We start from the raw sequence: 17,399 nt of genomic DNA, 5'->3' as shown, positions 1-17,399 counted from the left end.
GAAATGTGGAACAAAGAGGCTGGAGAGCCCAGAAACTGCAATGCAAGTTGGTAGAGATGCAGGTATACGGTCTTCCTGGTGTCACAGACGATCAGCTAAAACTATTAAACAAATTAAATTACTGCCAATTTTGTACAATAATATTTTAAGATTATTTTACATATAAAATAGATATTTTTTATTATATTAAATTTAAAGCATCAAATTGAAGTCTTTCTAAAGTTATTTAATGATATTAATATTATGAAAAGTACATTTTTGTTATGTTATGTTCTCTATATTTTCAGATAACATAAACACACAAATGGTGTTACAGGGAGATTTATAACAATAACTAAATATCCAGTTTTTACAGTTTTCCCAAGCTGTAAAAATTACAAATGAATCAATAAATAAAAATTAGCACCTGCTCCTTTTGTGCTACTTTACACTGCCGTAGTACACACACACACACACACACACACACACACACACACACACACACTGGGTTTTAAAGAAAATACATTAAGAACAGCTATATTAGAATTATATTTCAAATATGACAAAATGCTGATTTTACAGCAGCAAAAATATTGTATCTGTAAAATTTAAACATTTAACAAACTTTCTCCTTTGCACTGAATTGAAAGACAAATTGAATCAGCATAAATACATTATTTTATATATAACGGAAATCTTTTAAAGTTGTTTAATGATATCTATCTACAGTGTTTCTTTGGACGCGTCTGCAGTTGTCGTGTTTGTGACTTATGATTTGCTCTTGTTTCTGACAGACTTGAAGCTGAAATGGATGGACACGGTGAACGAGCTGCTTGGGCAGAGCTGTGTGTCCTGCACCTGAGATCTTTTCAGTTGCATCTCATTTACGACCAGGCTGGCGGACTGGCTGCGATCCTTTACTATGACAGAGAGAAGTTTTGTGAAATATTCCTCCAGACAATCATGATGGTGTTCTTCAGGAACTGGATTCACAGGCCCGAGTGACCAAGACCATCAGTGACTTGCCCTTATACAGAGAGCAGCTGGGAACCTCTGAAGGGCCTCCAGCATCCAACAGTGCCTGCAGAGACTGAACATTGTTGATGTTGTGTAAACTTCAATAATGAATGAATTAAAACAAATAATTAAAAATTACTTTCCTTGTTATTATTCCATACATTCATTTAACCAACACAATTGTTATATTGATGACTGCTATTCAAGGGCTGATCACCGCTACTTACGTCCCTTGGATGGACTGAAAACATCCGAATAGTGACAGCAGTTCTCATGACTGAGGGCTTGGACCAACTGCAATATATAGTTTTAGAATTGATATTTTGTGTTAACTGTAGGTAGACTCAAAGTGTTACTGCTATCTTATTTTGATAAACAACACTGTCATATGCAAGACTAGGGTGGCACGTGCCAGGTGGCGGGTCGTTTTCACACTTTCCTTTGTACAGCACTGGGTGGGCTGTAGTGATTTTCTTGTGTGATTTTTCTTTTGGGTCCACGGCTGCTGGTAAGTCCAAGTTCCATGATTGTTTTTAACTTCAGGACACTGCGCCCTGGCAGGTATAAAACGCACAGGCACACACAGAAACACTTCACTTCTTACACCGGCTCAGGCAAACGCTTATAAGGAAAGATTTACAGACTTTTGATTTCAAATAAAAACACTTGAAGTTAGTGTGAGTGCGCCCCGCCGCGCTCTGAACAGTGCGGAACAGTGCCCCGCGGAGGCGCGGTGCCCCGCGGCGCCGCGGAGGCACGGTGCGCCGCGGAAGCGCGGTGCCCCTTGGAGGCGCGGTGCCCCTCCAAGGCGCGGTGCCCCCTCGGAGGCACGGTGCCCGCTCGGAGGCACGGTGCCCCGCGGAGGCGCGGTGCCCCCTCGGTGGCGCGGTGCCCCCTCCGAGGCGCGGTGCCCCCTCGGAGGCACGGTGCCCACTCGGAGGCACGGTGCCCCGCGGAGGCGCGGTGCCCCCTCGGTGGCGCGGTGCCCCCTCGGTGGCGCGGTGCCGCGGTGCCCCTCGGAGACGCGGAGGCACGGTGCCCCGCGGAGGCACGGTGCCCCGCGACACCGCGGAGGCGCAGTGCCCCTCGGAGGCGCGGAGGCGCAGTGCCCCTCGGAGGCGCGGACGCGCAGTGCCCCTCGGAGGCACGGTGCCCCGCGGAGGCACGGTGCCCCCTCGGAGGCGCGGTGCCCCCTCGGAGGCGCGGTGCCCCTCGGAGACGCGGTGCCCCGCGGAGGCACGGTGCCCCGCGGAGGCGCGGTGCCCCTCGGAGACGCGGAGTGCCCGTGCAACCGCGGACGCGCAGTGCCCCGCGTAGGCACGGTGCGCCGCGGAAGCGCGGTGCCCCCTCGGAGGGCGCGGTGCCCTCGAGGCCCGGTGCCTCGCGGAGGCGCGGTGCCCTCGGAGGCGCGGTGCCCCCCGGGGCGCGGATGCGCGACCCGCGGAGGCGCGGTGGAAGCTGCCCTCGGAGGGCGCGGAGGCGCGAGGCAGGGCCGCGCGCGAGGCACGGTGACGGACAGTGTTCGAGCGGTGCCTCGGACAGTTCGAGGCGAGGTGGAACGGTGCGGAGAACGTGAGGAGGTTCCTGCCTCCCTGTTCGGGCCTCCACTCGCCTGGCAGGTAATAAATGCACAGCACCACACAGAAACACTATCACTTCTCCACTGTCTCAGGCAAACGCTTATAAGGTAAGATTTACAGACTTTTGATTTCAAATACAAACATTTGAAGGTAGTGTGAGTGTGCCTCGAACAATGCGCCGCGGCGCCGCGTGGCTCGAAGTGTTCGAGGTGTTCGAGGTTCGAGGCGCCTCGAACGGTGCGCCGCGGCGCCGCGTGCCTCGAACTGTTCGAGGTGCCTCGAAGTGTTCGAGGCACCGCGCCTCGAACGGTGCGCCGAACACCTCGAACACTTCGAGGCGCCGCCGCGCTGAAGACAGCCCAAACAGAGGGGAACTCGTTTAAAAGTACTACAGTGTTTCTTTGGACGCGTCTGCAGTTGTCGTGTTTGTGACTTATGATTTGCTCTTCTTTCTGACAGACTTGAAGCTACAATGGATGGAGACGGTGAACAAGCCGCTCGGGCAGAGCTGTGTGTCCTGCACCTGAGATCCTTTCAGTTGCATCTCATTTATGACCAGGCTGACGGACTGGCTGCGATCCTTTACTATGACAGAGAGAAACTTTGCGAAATATTCCTCCAGACAATCACGATGGTGTTCTTCAGGAACTGGATTCACAGGCCCGAGTGACCAAGACCATCAGTGACTTGCCCTTATACAGAGAGGAGCTGGGAACCTCTGAAGGGCCTCCAGCATCCAACAGTGCCTGCACAGATTGAACATTGTTGATGTTGTGTAAACTTCAATAATGAATTAATCAGAATCAGAATACTTTATTGATCCCTGGGGGAAATTAATTAAAATAAATAATTAAAATGTACTTTCCTTGTTGTTATTATTCCATACATTCATTTAACCAACACATTTGTTATATTGATGACTGCTATTCAAGGGCTGATCACCGCTACTAACGTCCCTGGATGGACTGACAACATCCGAACAATGACAGCAGTTCTCATGACTGAGGGCTTGGATGAACTGCAATATCTATTCATTTTTAGAATTTATATTTTGTGTTAACTGCAGTTTGGCTCAAAGTGTTAATGCTATCTTGTTTTAATAAACAACACTGCCATATGCAAAACTAGGGGTGGCAAGAGATTATGTTGGAGACAGTGGCATCGTTAGGCCTATTTTAGGGGTGCTGAAGCCTCGCTGAAATATTCTTAAGCCCCCCTAAATAATTTGGTGGGGTCTTTTTTTAGTTGTTTTTTTTTTTAAACTTATTCGATTTTTTTACAGAACTTGCAGACAAATTTAATATAAAGATGCAGGAATATGAGTTTAAAGAAATAATAACATAAACCTGTCGCTATTCACATAAATATGATCATAATCGGTTGGTCCCTTTCACTTTACACTGTTAAGGTAGCGTCAGTGCTTCGTTATCCAATCCGTCCCAGTTGTTCACAGGGGACATCCACATGACTGACTCACATATTTTTGAGGGTTCTATTTTAATTTTACTTCAATTCAAGTAATTTAGTAATATTTTTCAGGGCTTTAAATTGCAACCATTTTAGTCACATGCGTGCTCAAAATATAATGTTTGTAACTTCAAAATATTTGGGAGCATTGATCAAATGTGAAGCGTAGTTTGCTGCTTCTTTTGCTGCTGGCTCAGCGAATTTTGTGTGATGACACACCCCTCACTTCTAAAAGGTGGGGGGATGCACAGTACAGTAGTGCTGTAATGGAAGTCATCCTGATCGGTGATTGGTCAAAAGTCTAGAGTGAAAGGAGAGGCTTGTGATTGGTGGAAAATGTGCAATGAAGAAGCCTTCTTTTATTCATTCAGTCTGTTGTCTGTTTTTTCTTTATCAAAAATATAAAATTCTCAAAAGTATACGAGCGGAGTGTAAAGTAGCAGTGAAAACGAGGACTGGATTTTCAGTCATGTGGATGTCCCCTGTGAACAACTGGAACGGATTGGATAACGAAGCACTGACGCTACCTTAACAGTGTAAAGTGAAAGGGACCAACCGAGTTATGATCATATTTATGTGAATAGCGACAGGTTTATATTATTATTTCATTAAACTCATATTCCTGCATCTTTATATTGAATTTGTCTGCAAGTTCTGTTAAAAAAAATCGAATAAGTTAAAAAAAAAAAAAAAAACTAAAAAAAAAACCCACCAAATTATTTAGGGGGGCTTAAGAATATTTTAGGGAGGCTTCAGCACCCCTAAAATAGGCCTAACGACGCCACTGATTTACTGCATTTACCTTACTTACCGTTTGAAGGTGAGTTTCATGGTCCTGTAGACCTCGACTCCTCAGAATAGAAACATTGTGCATGGTATCAAAATCACTCCAGGTTATAATATTAAAATGCTTTTTCACACTAGCAAATCAATAATGTGCCATCTCCATCCCCAGACCACCAGTAACTCAGTAAATTTCAAAAGTGGAGTCCAGGTCTAGAGGATTATTTAAAACTGAAAATTTCATGTAAAAGAAGGAGCAGTCTCTAGGTGCATCATGGAGTTAACTTTCCTGCTGTTGAGTGATCAACATACTCACCAGAGCCCTCCTGCCACTTCATTAGTGCCGCACACAGTTGCTGCAGATTTGTTTGCTGTGCATCCATGATATGAATCTCCTGTATCACCACATCCCAGACGTGCTCTACTGGATTGAGATCTGGTGACTGTGGAGGCCATTTGAGTACAAACTCACTGTCATGTTGAAGAAACCAGTTTGAGATGTGACATGCCACATCTGCATGAAGGTTTGATGTGCTGTGCATTCAACGATGCTCTTCTGCAAACCTTGAGTGTAAAAAGTGCTTATTGGTTAGAAAGGTGAGTTACGGGCATGGTCGTTGGTTCCAGGTTTAGTTTTTCCGAAACTGCTCATGCAGGATAAACTGAAAAAGAGGGGGGAATAGCAAAAAGAAAAAGAGAGAAAATATTCAGCGAGCCATGGTTCTCTGGAGGAAAATGCTTTGTTGCTACAGAAATGCTCCTTTAAGCTGATAAGATGGCAACAGCAACTTAACTAATGAGCCATTACCCCCAAGGTTTGCATAAGAGAATCTCTCAACTCACAGCACATCAAACCATGAGGCAGATGAACGACAAAACCATGAGGGAAGAGGACTTGCTCGAATTGGTGTTCGAGCAAGTCCGACTTCCTCTTCGTAGTCTATCTTTACTCAGTGAAGAAAGAAAGCAAGCAAGAAAGAAAGAATGAAATATATTGCGGTTTCCGTCACAAACCTGATTGAAAACATACTTGACAGAAACGCAAACAAGGACCGCCCTCAGCGGACACATCAAAACTTCGTGCCCTCGCGGTCCGTTGTTTGGGTATAGTCACTCTCCGAAGGAGAGTACTCATTTGCTGCCGGTATAGTCACTCTCAGCACAATAGTCATAGTGGACATGTTGGGTAGTAGTGGACCATAGTCCATAGTGGACATGTTTGGGTATAGTCACTCTCCTTCGGAGAGTGACTATACCCAAACAACGGACCGCGAGGGCACGAAGTTTTGATGTGTCCGCTGAGGGCGGTCCTCCTTCGGAGATATGTTCTCCGAAGGAGACAGATATGTTGACAGACTGGAGGGACATCCGAGTGACTACCGGCAGCAGAAAAGCGGCGCACTCACCTCACCAGCTGTGACAAACCCCAATATAACGGCTGAAACAGAAGAAATAAGAAAAGGATCATTATCTTCAGCATTGTTAATAAAGGTAAGATGTACAGACTTGCATTTAAAATACAAACACTTGAAGGCAGCTGACTGAAGAGACAGGTGATAATTTTTATTTATTAGTATTTTATTGACTGATTTTTTTAAACATTCGGTGACTGATGACTGCGAGTCAGTGACATTCAGTAACTCCAAAGCAATTTCCCTCTTTCAAAATAACTTTTTAGGCGCTTTCAGGTGACGCTCACACGTTAAACATTCGCACATGCAAGTCTTAGGTAAGCAGCCAATTTCACTGCGTGAAAAATATGTAAGAACCAGTGAGAGGCAAGTGAACAAGACAAAAATACGAAGATGCGTACTCAGAGAGAGGGTAGTCTGTGGTTCTGTATTCATTCTTCTTTCACATTCTGGTTTAGATTTATAACCCAACCTGTTTCACTGCAGTCGATACTTGAAATGAAGGATCAGGACATAATGATCTTCTTCAGTTTACAAAGCTAAGTAACTTAAAGATAAAATGTACCAGTTCTTAATTTTGGTTTATCCATTAGCTGCTCCAAGTTGATTCAGTTTTACTCGTTTAAAAGTACTACAGTGTTTCTTTGGACGCGTCTGCAGTTGTCGTGTTTGTGACTTATGATTTGCTCTTGTTTCTGACAGACTTGAAGCTACAATGGATGGAGACGGTGAACAAGCCGCTCGGGCAGAGCTGTGTGTCCTGCACCTGAGATCCTTTCAGTTGCACCTCATCTATGACCAGGCTGACAGACTGGCTGCGATCCTTTACTATGACAGAGAGAAGCTTTCTGAAATATTCCTCCAGACAATCACGATGACGTTCTTCAGGAACTGGATTCACAGGCCCAAGTGACCAAGACCATCAGTGACTTGGCTATATGCAGAGAGCAGCTGGGAACCTCTGAAGGGCCTCCAGCATCCAACAGTGCCTGCACAGATTGAACATTGTTGATGTTGTGTAAACTTCAATAATGAATTAATTAAAATAAATAATTAAAATGTACTTTCCTTGTTATTATTCCATACATTCATTCAGGGGCGGAGCGTGGGGGTGGCTTACTGGGCTTAAGCCCGGGTTGTTTTTTCAGAAGCCCAGGGTCTTTTGGAGTGTAATTTTTTCATAGTTAGATGCCTGGCTGACACTGTATAAAACAAAAAACTACACACAATATTCGAAGCACACAGTGCACACTTTGGGAATTTAGGACTGTGCGTAAATCCCCCCTAATATTGGTATGATCCGAGCTCAGGCACTAAGCGGGGCGGGGCAGCTGCTGCCTGCGAACGCAGCCAGGCAGACAGAGGAGAACTGAAGTTCGACCAGGTACCAAAGCAAATCATTCGTACCGTACAAATAATGTAAATATGACGGTGTATCACGAAAGATTGATATCCAACTGATCACTTGACCCATATTACGTTACTTGCTCTTCAAGTGAATCAACAAATGGCGAAATGAAAAGCCGAACAACAACAATGCTGTTTCTTTAGAGAGTCTTAGGCAACCGTTCTCACTCCCGACGCGTAAAATAATGACGATTTGTCACGTCCCTTAACTTCTCATGCTGACGCCTAAGGGACCCTTCCACGTTTTTATGTGACGCTGTGGGTTGTCAATTCATTCCAATATGAACCCGCTCGCAGCGATCAGAGACGCTTCGAGCAGAGGCTCCAGCCATCCATTTACTCCAATAATAACCCCGTCACAGCGAAACATGACGCCGTGAAGCACAATCTAACTGGAGAACCGGGGACCTTCTCCGCGAACGGGTTTTTCTCCCTAATTTAATGCTTTCTTTTAATGACATCGTTAACATTTCTCAACAAAAACACATGAAAGTATCACTGATAATTCAACAATAAAATCGCTTCATGTTGTGGCCATCACACAGTGTTTTCCAAACTGATTCACGATCTGAAAGTGCGCAGATTTAACGTACATAATCCTTTGTTAGGTTTATTATTTTCATTTCACACATAAAACACATTTATAGATTCATTCACCACTCCTGTTAGTTTCGGATGCTCTCGGCTCAAACCAATCAGACGCAACCTGTGTAAGCAAAGGCTGATGGGAGAACGGAGAGACCCATTTATAAGAATAAGAAAATGAGGCGGAACTGATTGATTCTAATGCAGGTATGTAAAAAATACATATATTTAAAGTAATACCTTGATGTGTGTTTCAAAGTTTGTTTTTCATAAAAGCTTCAAACAAACAGAGGTGACTGATCTCGGAAACGGTGTAATGTATTTAAAAATGGCTACAGCTACCGTCAGCATGCTTGCTAGGTAACGACTACACGTGGCTACTGCAGCATTAGCCATTTAATCCAACGATGATGATTAAATCTATTACAAACGTTAAAGGACTTGTGTGCTGCAAAATACCCTCACATGGTGCGTAAAGCAGTTTTTGCGCTAAGAGTTCTGCTAGCTCTTTACAAACTGATGATGCTAACGTTAATTGCTAACATTAACCGGAGCGCCAAGACTGAAAATCATTTGAATTGCGTTAGTTATGTGTTTATGTCACTGAGTTCTGCAAAAATCTCTTTCCTCTTTAGCTTGAAAATGAGTGATTCAGAGGATCCCGAGCTGGAGGAAGAGCTTCAGGCTGCTGACGAACTCCTTCAAGATATGCAGGTAACATTTTTAGTGGAAACAGTTGCTAAAGAGGGAACACGCTTGTCTAATATTTTGTACGGAGTAAACGTTATGTTATTTGAATTTTTAAAAAAAGTTTGTCAAATTAAGTTGGTTAACTTAAGATGTTTGATAATCTTTGCTTTAATCATAGACTGTATTTTAGGTGTTCCCTTTTTTCCTTGTTAATTGCGTAGAATGATGCACAGAGTGAACTTCAGCCATGACCAGTGCGCTGGAAAACACGTGACAGACAGGGAGATTTTATTCCTCAAAGACCATCAACCAGTCGAAGTACTAGTTGCATGCCACGTGGTCAGTGTTCACACAACCATTGATTTTATCTCACAACTTGTTTTCACCAAAGAATTTCAGTAAGTAAATATTCTTCAATTTTCCCCCCCCAGTGTCCAGAGAGCAGCATCAATGTCCACGTGAAGAACCTAGTTATGTTGCCAGTGTCAACCCAACAAAAGGTACTTTACCTTCTTGTATATATTGTGATTTCTGTTTACTTTTATATTTGTTGTTATAGTTGAGTTATGCAGGGCTTTTGTGCAGTCCTAAGAAACATACTGCCTAGAGTGTTTTTCACTTTGTGGAAGAGTTTCTTCCTTTCTTTATTTTTTTTCTGTTAGTGTGTGGAACTGAGGTGCTTCGTCAGGAGCTCCTTCAGTTGTTGGAGGATGGAGAAGAGGACGCAGCCATGACTTGTGAGACGTCGTGTGAGTCAGCTGCTACTCACTGGGCGATCAGAAATATGGTGTCTTCGCAAAAGTGGAAAGAGGCCAGGCCTTGTCTTATAGACAATATGTTAGCTACTCTGGATCCACAGTCACACTGTGTGTGTCAGTGTGGCAAACAAGTAGTTGTGAGGTGTCTGGACTGCCTGCCTCTTCCATTCCTTTGTGCTGACTGTGATATTGCAGTTCACACACGCTTTGTCCTGCATAACAGAGAGGCAGTGACAGGAGGGTTTTTGCAGCCTTCATCAGAGTTTCATAAGCCAATAGGTACGGTTTTTAAGTCTTATGCATTTCTTGCTATGTATGAGTATGAGTGGGTGCTGTTATTCTATATTTATTGTGTATCAGTTAATTTCTAATTCTTTTTATATATATTGTGTGTTTTAATGTTAGTTCGGCTGTTGCCTGTGCAAAGGCCAGACCATGTGTGTGACTGCCCAGCAGGTAACGTTGAGGTTTCACCCGGCGCAATTGTGGCTCTTGTAACCATAAATGGTAAGTTGCCCTTTTGTCACACACTACATACACAATAGATGTGTTTGGAGGTTTTATTGCAAATTGTGCATTGCTATCTTGGTTTGAATTACCCTCGGCCCGCAGTATATGTGGGCACCTGTCAAAGGTCATTTGGATTTACCAGACCGATTTGAAAACAACATGAAAAAAATGAATGCTTTGAGCCATGACTGAATTTATCCTTATCCTTTCTAAAGGCCGTTATAACCTTGCACTGTCAGTGGTGAGCTGCACCAGCTGTGGCCTAATGTGGTCCCCCTCAGTTAAGGACATCCTGGGTAGTGGATATTGGCCTTGCACCTTAAATTTCTGCACCCTGTTTTCAATGGATGTCTTTCAGTCTTTCAATGACATTAAGAAGGCTGCACCAGGGATGTCACTTAAGGCATTTGTCAAAATGCTGGATGAACGAACAGCCCATTTTGGAAGGGTGAGTTTCTAAATTTGCGAAGTTTAAGGAAATTGTGCAAATCAATGTTTATGATGACTGTCCTTGAATATTCTGTTGTATGTCCTCTATGTAAAAGACTGGCCGAATATCAGCTGATGCCTTCAGTAAAAGTTTCTTGGAGTGGAGTGCTGTAAAGTTTGAGGTGGACAGGATGTGCAAGGAGCCATGCTTTAGCTGCCCTGCCTGCACTCCAGACATGCTTGCCGTCTCAGTTGATGGAAACCGCAAGCTTTATCGCTTTCAGTCAAATGCAAGGTACGTTATGCATTGTGTACATAAGTCAAATATGGATTTGTAGAAAAATGTATTTTAATGTTTCTTTTCAAACAACTGTCACTGTGTTCGTTCAGCACTTCAGAGCAGGGGAACTTTGAAGGTGTCTTCATTGAAAAAGATGAGGAAGTTGCTGAGTTTGTGAAATACATCCAGAGACACACAAATCATGTAAGATACACATATATATCAGTGCTGTTAGCGTTAATCTTGTTAAAATTACGTTAATGCCGTAACCATATACACATACGTGTGTGTGTGTGTGTGTGTGTGTGTGTGTGGACATATATGGATGGGTCGATATTTATTCTATTTTTCTCTTGGTGTTGTCGTAATACTATTTACTTTACTTTATCTTAATGTGTACTTAATTTTGTCACCATGTGTATTTAAAAACAACAACATGATTTTTATTTTGTGTTATCAGTGCTGTCCTGGGGAGATATGAGGTCTTGTGTGACTCGAGGCTAATTCAGCTAATTGTTATGCATTTGTTTTAAAAAGTTTGTCCCTGATAGGGCTTAATCATGTCATGTCTTTTATGTTAAAATCTTTGAGTGTATAGGTCCCGGGGAAAGGGTTGTGCGGATCTTCATCTTGGACTGCAGCAAAGGAGTCGTCCAAAAAGTCCACTGTGAAGTTGGATGAGGAGGGCATGGAAATAGCTGTTTGTCGCCACGGAGTCCTCTTAGCTGCATTGAACATGTTTCGAGGGGAGATCTTTGCTTACCCCCTTTTTCTCCAGAGGAAGTTGGGAGCTAACGTCCCAGGACATATTATGTTCCTTTGCTCCGATGTGGCCTGTAAATATTTCCCCTATTTAACCAAGGTGGCTCAGCAGTGCCCTGAGCTGAGGAACCTCTTGTCAATGCTTCCTTTTCTCTCCGTCATGCATGCAAAGGCTCACACTTGGAAATGCGAGGTATACTGAAGCTTGTAGTTTTGGATTAGTTTGAGACATTTTGTTATAAGGTTGAATGAATTCAGCAGTCATGTATTGTGACCTCCTTTCTATAGATCAAATGGGGAGGTGCGTTTCAGGATGGGGCCGGTTCAACAGTTGGAGAAGAGGTGGAACAAGTAAACAGTTTCCTGTCTAGGGCGGCCATCACAACGAAGTACATGTCTAAAGCAGGTGTGTGTCTGTGTCTGAGATTCCACTCAGTCTCCTGCTCATTAATTCTAATTTGTATACTAACTGAAATGCAGGGCGAACAGACACGCTGACCCTCCTGGCTTTGGGGTGGAACAAAAGGAAAGTGGAACAACTGGGCCGCACTTTGAGCCAGAGATATCCAAAGGTCATTTTTTCAACACCCATTTTAATGTGTGTGGTAATGGGGGGGAAACACCAGTACTCTTTAATGTCAATATGAATGACATTTATGAATGCATTCTTAGATCATAAGGATTCTTAGAGAACAAGTGGAGAGCCTGAATGCGACCAGAAATGAGCTGGGTGTGGATGACGACACACTGCAGCAATGGGCTGAAGGTGAGTCTCAATATAATGCACTCATGTATAACAATAGGACCCACCATGGCCTCATTAAAGAACTTAAGGTAGAGTTAAGATCTTTCTGACAGTGTCAACAAACAATGAAAAATAAGCCTTGTAAAAGCAGAATTGATGGCAGAGTTGTTGCGTTTCATCAAATTGGATAGAACCTGGGTTGAAATGATGTCGTACTAGTTGGTTTTATAAACCTGAACACCAACATACTTGTTATCTCATGATAATGCAGCACATGAAGGCTCCAGATGTCTTATAATGAATGTCATCAAGTCAGTGATTAGAGTCCACTGTAGTTTGGTGACTGTTACTCATCCTCTATTCTGATTAATATTCCTCTCACTTAGAAAGTGATCAAACTGATGGCAACCTTGGCGCGTTGCAGGCACGAATAGAGGAGCTTGTCGTCATCATCAGAGTGCGAACACAAAGTCTTTACAGACAAAATGGTGTCACAGTTTCTTTGAAACGGACCGTTTGATGCTCAGTTTGTACAGCTTGTGCAGCTACTTTGTAAACAGAATAAAATCAGATCCAGGTTTGTTTAAGCTGGATGTGATTTGTTCTAGCAAACAAATTGATGAGTGTAGATTAAAATGTAACTATATACATTATGTGAAGGTGTGAATTTTTTATGATTATTTACAGATAGCAACAAGAGGCGACACAGAATTCGCAAGGTCATCTTAGTTGAGAAGAAACGCTTGGCGGCTGCTGTTGACGACTACAACAAGCTCGCTGAACCAACAAAGCAAATCGTATCCAGTGATGCCCTCATGCAGACCGATATTTGGCCCTGGCAGAGCACAAGTGAACGTAAGCTCTTGATTTCTAAATATCCTTTTTAAACAAACTCCCAGTATCTGAGCAGTAGTTGAATGTTTTGTTCTTGAATCATAATATGCTGCTATGTTTTCCCATGTGATGTTGTTAAACTGTAGCTGCTGCTGACCTCCGGACAGAGAGAAAGGTCTTTGAGAAGGTGATGGCTGTGAGGCGCCTGAGAGAGGAGGAGATGATCCTTTGCAGGGAGATGCGGCATCACTGGACAGTGTTGCGAATGCGATCTGTGGTGTTGGGGACAATCTCCTCAGACTGTAAGCACTTTATTTATTTATTAATGTTTTGATGAATCGATTGAAAATAAGAGCAGATGCTAAAGTCTTACTGGATCTTTTACCTATATCTAGATTGCTAGCTAACACTGCCTTCTCCCTTTTAAAAAAATGTTTAATTACAGCATCCTAATTCCTTGTGTTTATGAGGTGAGGTTTTTTTTTGTTTGTTTTTTTTACTTTTCTCATATTTATTTGTTTTGTTCTTTTTACAGCCTCCTTTGTTGGCATGTCGGAGGATGCACAGAAGGGACTCTGTAGCCTGGTTTTAAAAAACAAAGTGAACTGAAAGCTGAAATGCTCAAAGTAAAGGACGTGTACAAGAGAATCCTCAGCCACCAACCACTCCTGGAAATGGACTCGGAGGAGGAGGAAGACATTCCAGACGATGCCACTGAGAGTGATTTGAGCACTTCTGATGAAGACTGATTGTGTCATCATTGATGTTATGTTTGGTAAAATAAAAAGTTAATCACATCTCTGTTTAATGTGATTTTTCAACAGACATTTTACATTTTGAGAAGAAAAATGGAATTTCCTTGGTGCAGTTGTTTACCCTGAATCATTATTTCCCATCTAATTTAATGACTAGTGTACATGTTCAGATACGATAACATAATTTAATTTATGGGATGCTTTCTGGGCTGCTCAAATTATCACAAAATTTAAAAGCACCAGGCAGCACACTCACAAGTACATTTTTTGTTCAGTGTTTTGTCGAAGAAATCAACAAGTACAATTGAGATGTTTGCTGTAGTGGTGTGTTTGTTAAGAAGCATGCCAGCACACTGGTGAACTGACAGTCCCAGAATGCATCCGAGCCAGTGACTCGCCCCAGAGCAAATGAAATTGCTTATCTAGAAAGACAACCGTCATCAAAGAAGAATTAAAAGGGTAGGAAACAAATGGTAAGGGAAGGTACTGTGGGGTAGGAAAGAAAGGCCAGAGCTGTGCAAAATGACCTCCAGCAGGCCACAAATGTGCACGTCTGCTCAAACGGTCAGAAATGGACTCCATGAGGGTGGTATGAGGGCCCGACGTCCACAGGTGGGGTTGTGCTTACAGCCCAACACCATGCCGGATGTTTGGCATTTGCCAGACAACACAAAGATTGGCAACTTTGCCACTGGCGCCCTGTGCTCCTCACAGATGAAAGCAGGTTCACACTGAGCACTTGTGACAGAGTCTGGAGACGCCGTGGAGAACCTTCTGCTGCCTGCAACATCCTCCAGCATGAGTTTTGGCAGTGGGTCAGTTTTGGTGTGGGGTGGCATTTCTTTGGGGAGCTGCACAGCCCTCCATGTGTTCGGCAGAGGTAGCCTGACTGCCATTAGGTACTGAGATGAGATCCTCAGACCCCTTGTGAGACCATATGCTGGTGCGGTTGGCCCCGGGTTCCTCCTAATGCAAGACAATCCTAGACCTCATGTGGCTGGAGTGTGTCAGCAGTTCCTGCAAGACGAAGGCATTGATGCTGTGGACTGGCCCGCCCATTCCCCAGAACTGAATCCAATTGAGGACATCTGGGACATCATGTCTCGCTCCATCCACCAACTGCACCACAAAATGTCCAGGAGTGGGCAGATGCTTTAGTCCTGGAGTCTGGGAGGAGATCCATCAGGAGAGCATCTGCCACTTCATCAGGAGCATGCCCAGGTGTTGTAGGGAGGTCATACAGGCATGTGGAGGCCACACAGACTAGTGAGCCTCATTTTGACATGTTTTGAGGACATTACATAAAACCAGATTAATGATTCTGTATTGCACTGATCAAGGAACCAACCCAATAGGAGCTAAAGGAATCCTCTTGACATTACTTCACTCAGTAACTTTATGTTATGTTTAATGTGCATTTTCTTCATCAGTTTAGAACATAACATGTTAGCGCTCCCTGGTCCTTTTTGGAGACAGATCCTGAGACAGCAGGCAGCTATGGAGAACTCGTGTCAGCTGTGGTAATTAAGGAATACTTTGATTTAATATTGATTTCATGACAACTATCCTCAGGCACATATTCCTGGATATATATAATGACATAAGTAAACTCCCATTTTAGAATCATTGCCTTCTTTGATCTGACTTATTGCCTCAGACTTTGGTCCTGTGTCCCCAAAAGTATAGAAAATCCATGACACTGAGTAAGAGGCCTTTATCATGTTATAAGTGAGAGAGTTTGGTGTAACAGTGGTTGAACATGCCAAATCAATCCACAACATACTGCCATTCCCCAGCTGTAACCTGCATATGCATCAAACCAAAATCCAGTATCATAGCCACATGATAGACATAAAGATGAGGTTAAAAGGGTTGTCTCATTTTGCCAGATAGCTTCATCCCAAAAAAGATAAACATTCTTCAAAAACAAAAGTTTGTGAATATTTGCTGTATTGCCAGGCCTAAACCAACCTGTTAAACTTATCAAATTATTGTCATAGATACGAACCTATTGATTGAAACAGAATAATCCACTGAAGCCTCCATCATCATCCACGATCACTGTTACTGTTCAGATTATTTTATCTCTGTTTTCCTCTAGAATGTTTTGAAAATCAGCATTTGATCAACAGACTTTTTAAAAGTTTATTTTGATCCTATTGTTTACGTGTGTAATTGCATTTTTATTGAAGTTATGACAGGAAAACCCTTAATCAAATTGTATCTTTGATATCTAATAATAATATTAACAATAATGTTACATATGTAATATGTACACAATAATATTGTGCAAACAAACAAGAAAAATAGCAAAAAATTTCAATTTTTTTTAATACCCTGTATATAACAACCACATATGACCACAACTCCAAATGTGCAATTGTCACTGCATCTAAACATGACATATTACAAAAAGGTAGAAACATATAATATACAATATGTTCTGAAGCTGGTACTGGTGCAGTTAACATTGCTTTAGGCTCCCATACACAGTAGGTGTTACTTACTTTACGTGCAGTGCAGTATTACTTTACCTTGTAATATGTTATAATAAGCAAGTCACTTCTATATTTATGAGGATGTAGACAATAATGTTGGCTGATATGTAAAACTATGAGATATCGAGTGCAGGGAAGATATTATTGATCGATCAGATTCATGAATGTGTTAGGTACTTAAGCCACAATTAGAGAGTGAAACAGAGACTGACACTGGTTGAAATGTATAGTAAATATTTTATTTTGAACTTTTATGCTGAACTACAAGCTGTGAACTGTGCGATCTCTGCGACCTGTGGTGCCTGGTTTACTGTGTGTAAAACTGCGCAGGTTCCCATGTGTCATCCCACACTTTGCCACTGTCAGGAGAAAAACATAACAAACAACAACGACAACCACACACAAAATAGGACAATTTAGGTTGTGACATATGACAATTTTTTAGGATGAAATATCTTCTATATTCATGTCATGCTTTATACACCTTCATTGTAATATAAATTAATCAAATCAAGTCAGAGAGTAATAATATATGAAGTAGACGTCAAGCAGGACCACAGCAGCAGCCACGATCCTTCAGAACCTGCTGGATGAGAGAGCACAGAAACTCCAGGGAAGAAGTTTAGTTAGTAACATGCATGAACTGCATTACTGAAACGTATGTTTACAGATGGTGGTGAGGGAGAGGGGGAGAGTTTTTAGTAAAAGGAGACGTGACTGCATCTTCAACCAATACTGAGCCTGCATAACCCTGAAAGAGACAGACAGAGAGAGAGAGAGAGAGGGGGGGGGGGGCACTAACCCCCAGCAGTCTGGTCCTATTACAGCATAACTAAGGGCTGAGCTGAACCAGCCCTAACTGTAAGCTCTATAAGTAAAGTCTTATGCCAACTCTTAAAAGTGTTGAC

The 17,399-nt window shown here is 42.9% G+C and overlaps 1 protein-coding gene across 1 annotated transcript; it reads left to right on the top strand.

Annotated features, from left to right (window-relative positions):
- The first annotated feature begins 8,322 nt into the window (after positions 1-8,322).
- On the top strand, positions 8,323-14,382 carry LOC120720105. Its single transcript, XM_040009740.1, has 17 exons — positions 8,323-8,437; positions 8,866-8,944; positions 9,111-9,259; positions 9,352-9,420; positions 9,597-9,957; positions 10,084-10,185; positions 10,404-10,636; positions 10,734-10,912; positions 11,008-11,101; positions 11,496-11,852; positions 11,948-12,065; positions 12,140-12,231; positions 12,332-12,425; positions 12,791-12,892; positions 13,092-13,259; positions 13,385-13,540; positions 13,774-14,382. Exons 3-17 carry the CDS (start codon positions 9,143-9,145, stop codon positions 13,845-13,847), a joined length of 2,316 nt encoding a protein of 771 aa, XP_039865674.1. The 5' UTR covers positions 8,323-8,437; positions 8,866-8,944; positions 9,111-9,142; the 3' UTR covers positions 13,848-14,382.
- Positions 14,383-17,399: the final 3,017 nt, after the last annotated feature.

Source organism: Simochromis diagramma, unplaced genomic scaffold, assembly GCF_900408965.1.
Source record: "Simochromis diagramma unplaced genomic scaffold, fSimDia1.1 OVJJ01000548.1, whole genome shotgun sequence".
In the NCBI taxonomy this organism is placed as follows: domain Eukaryota; kingdom Metazoa; phylum Chordata; class Actinopteri; order Cichliformes; family Cichlidae; genus Simochromis; species Simochromis diagramma.
This window is presented reverse-complemented; position numbering and strand designations above follow the sequence as displayed.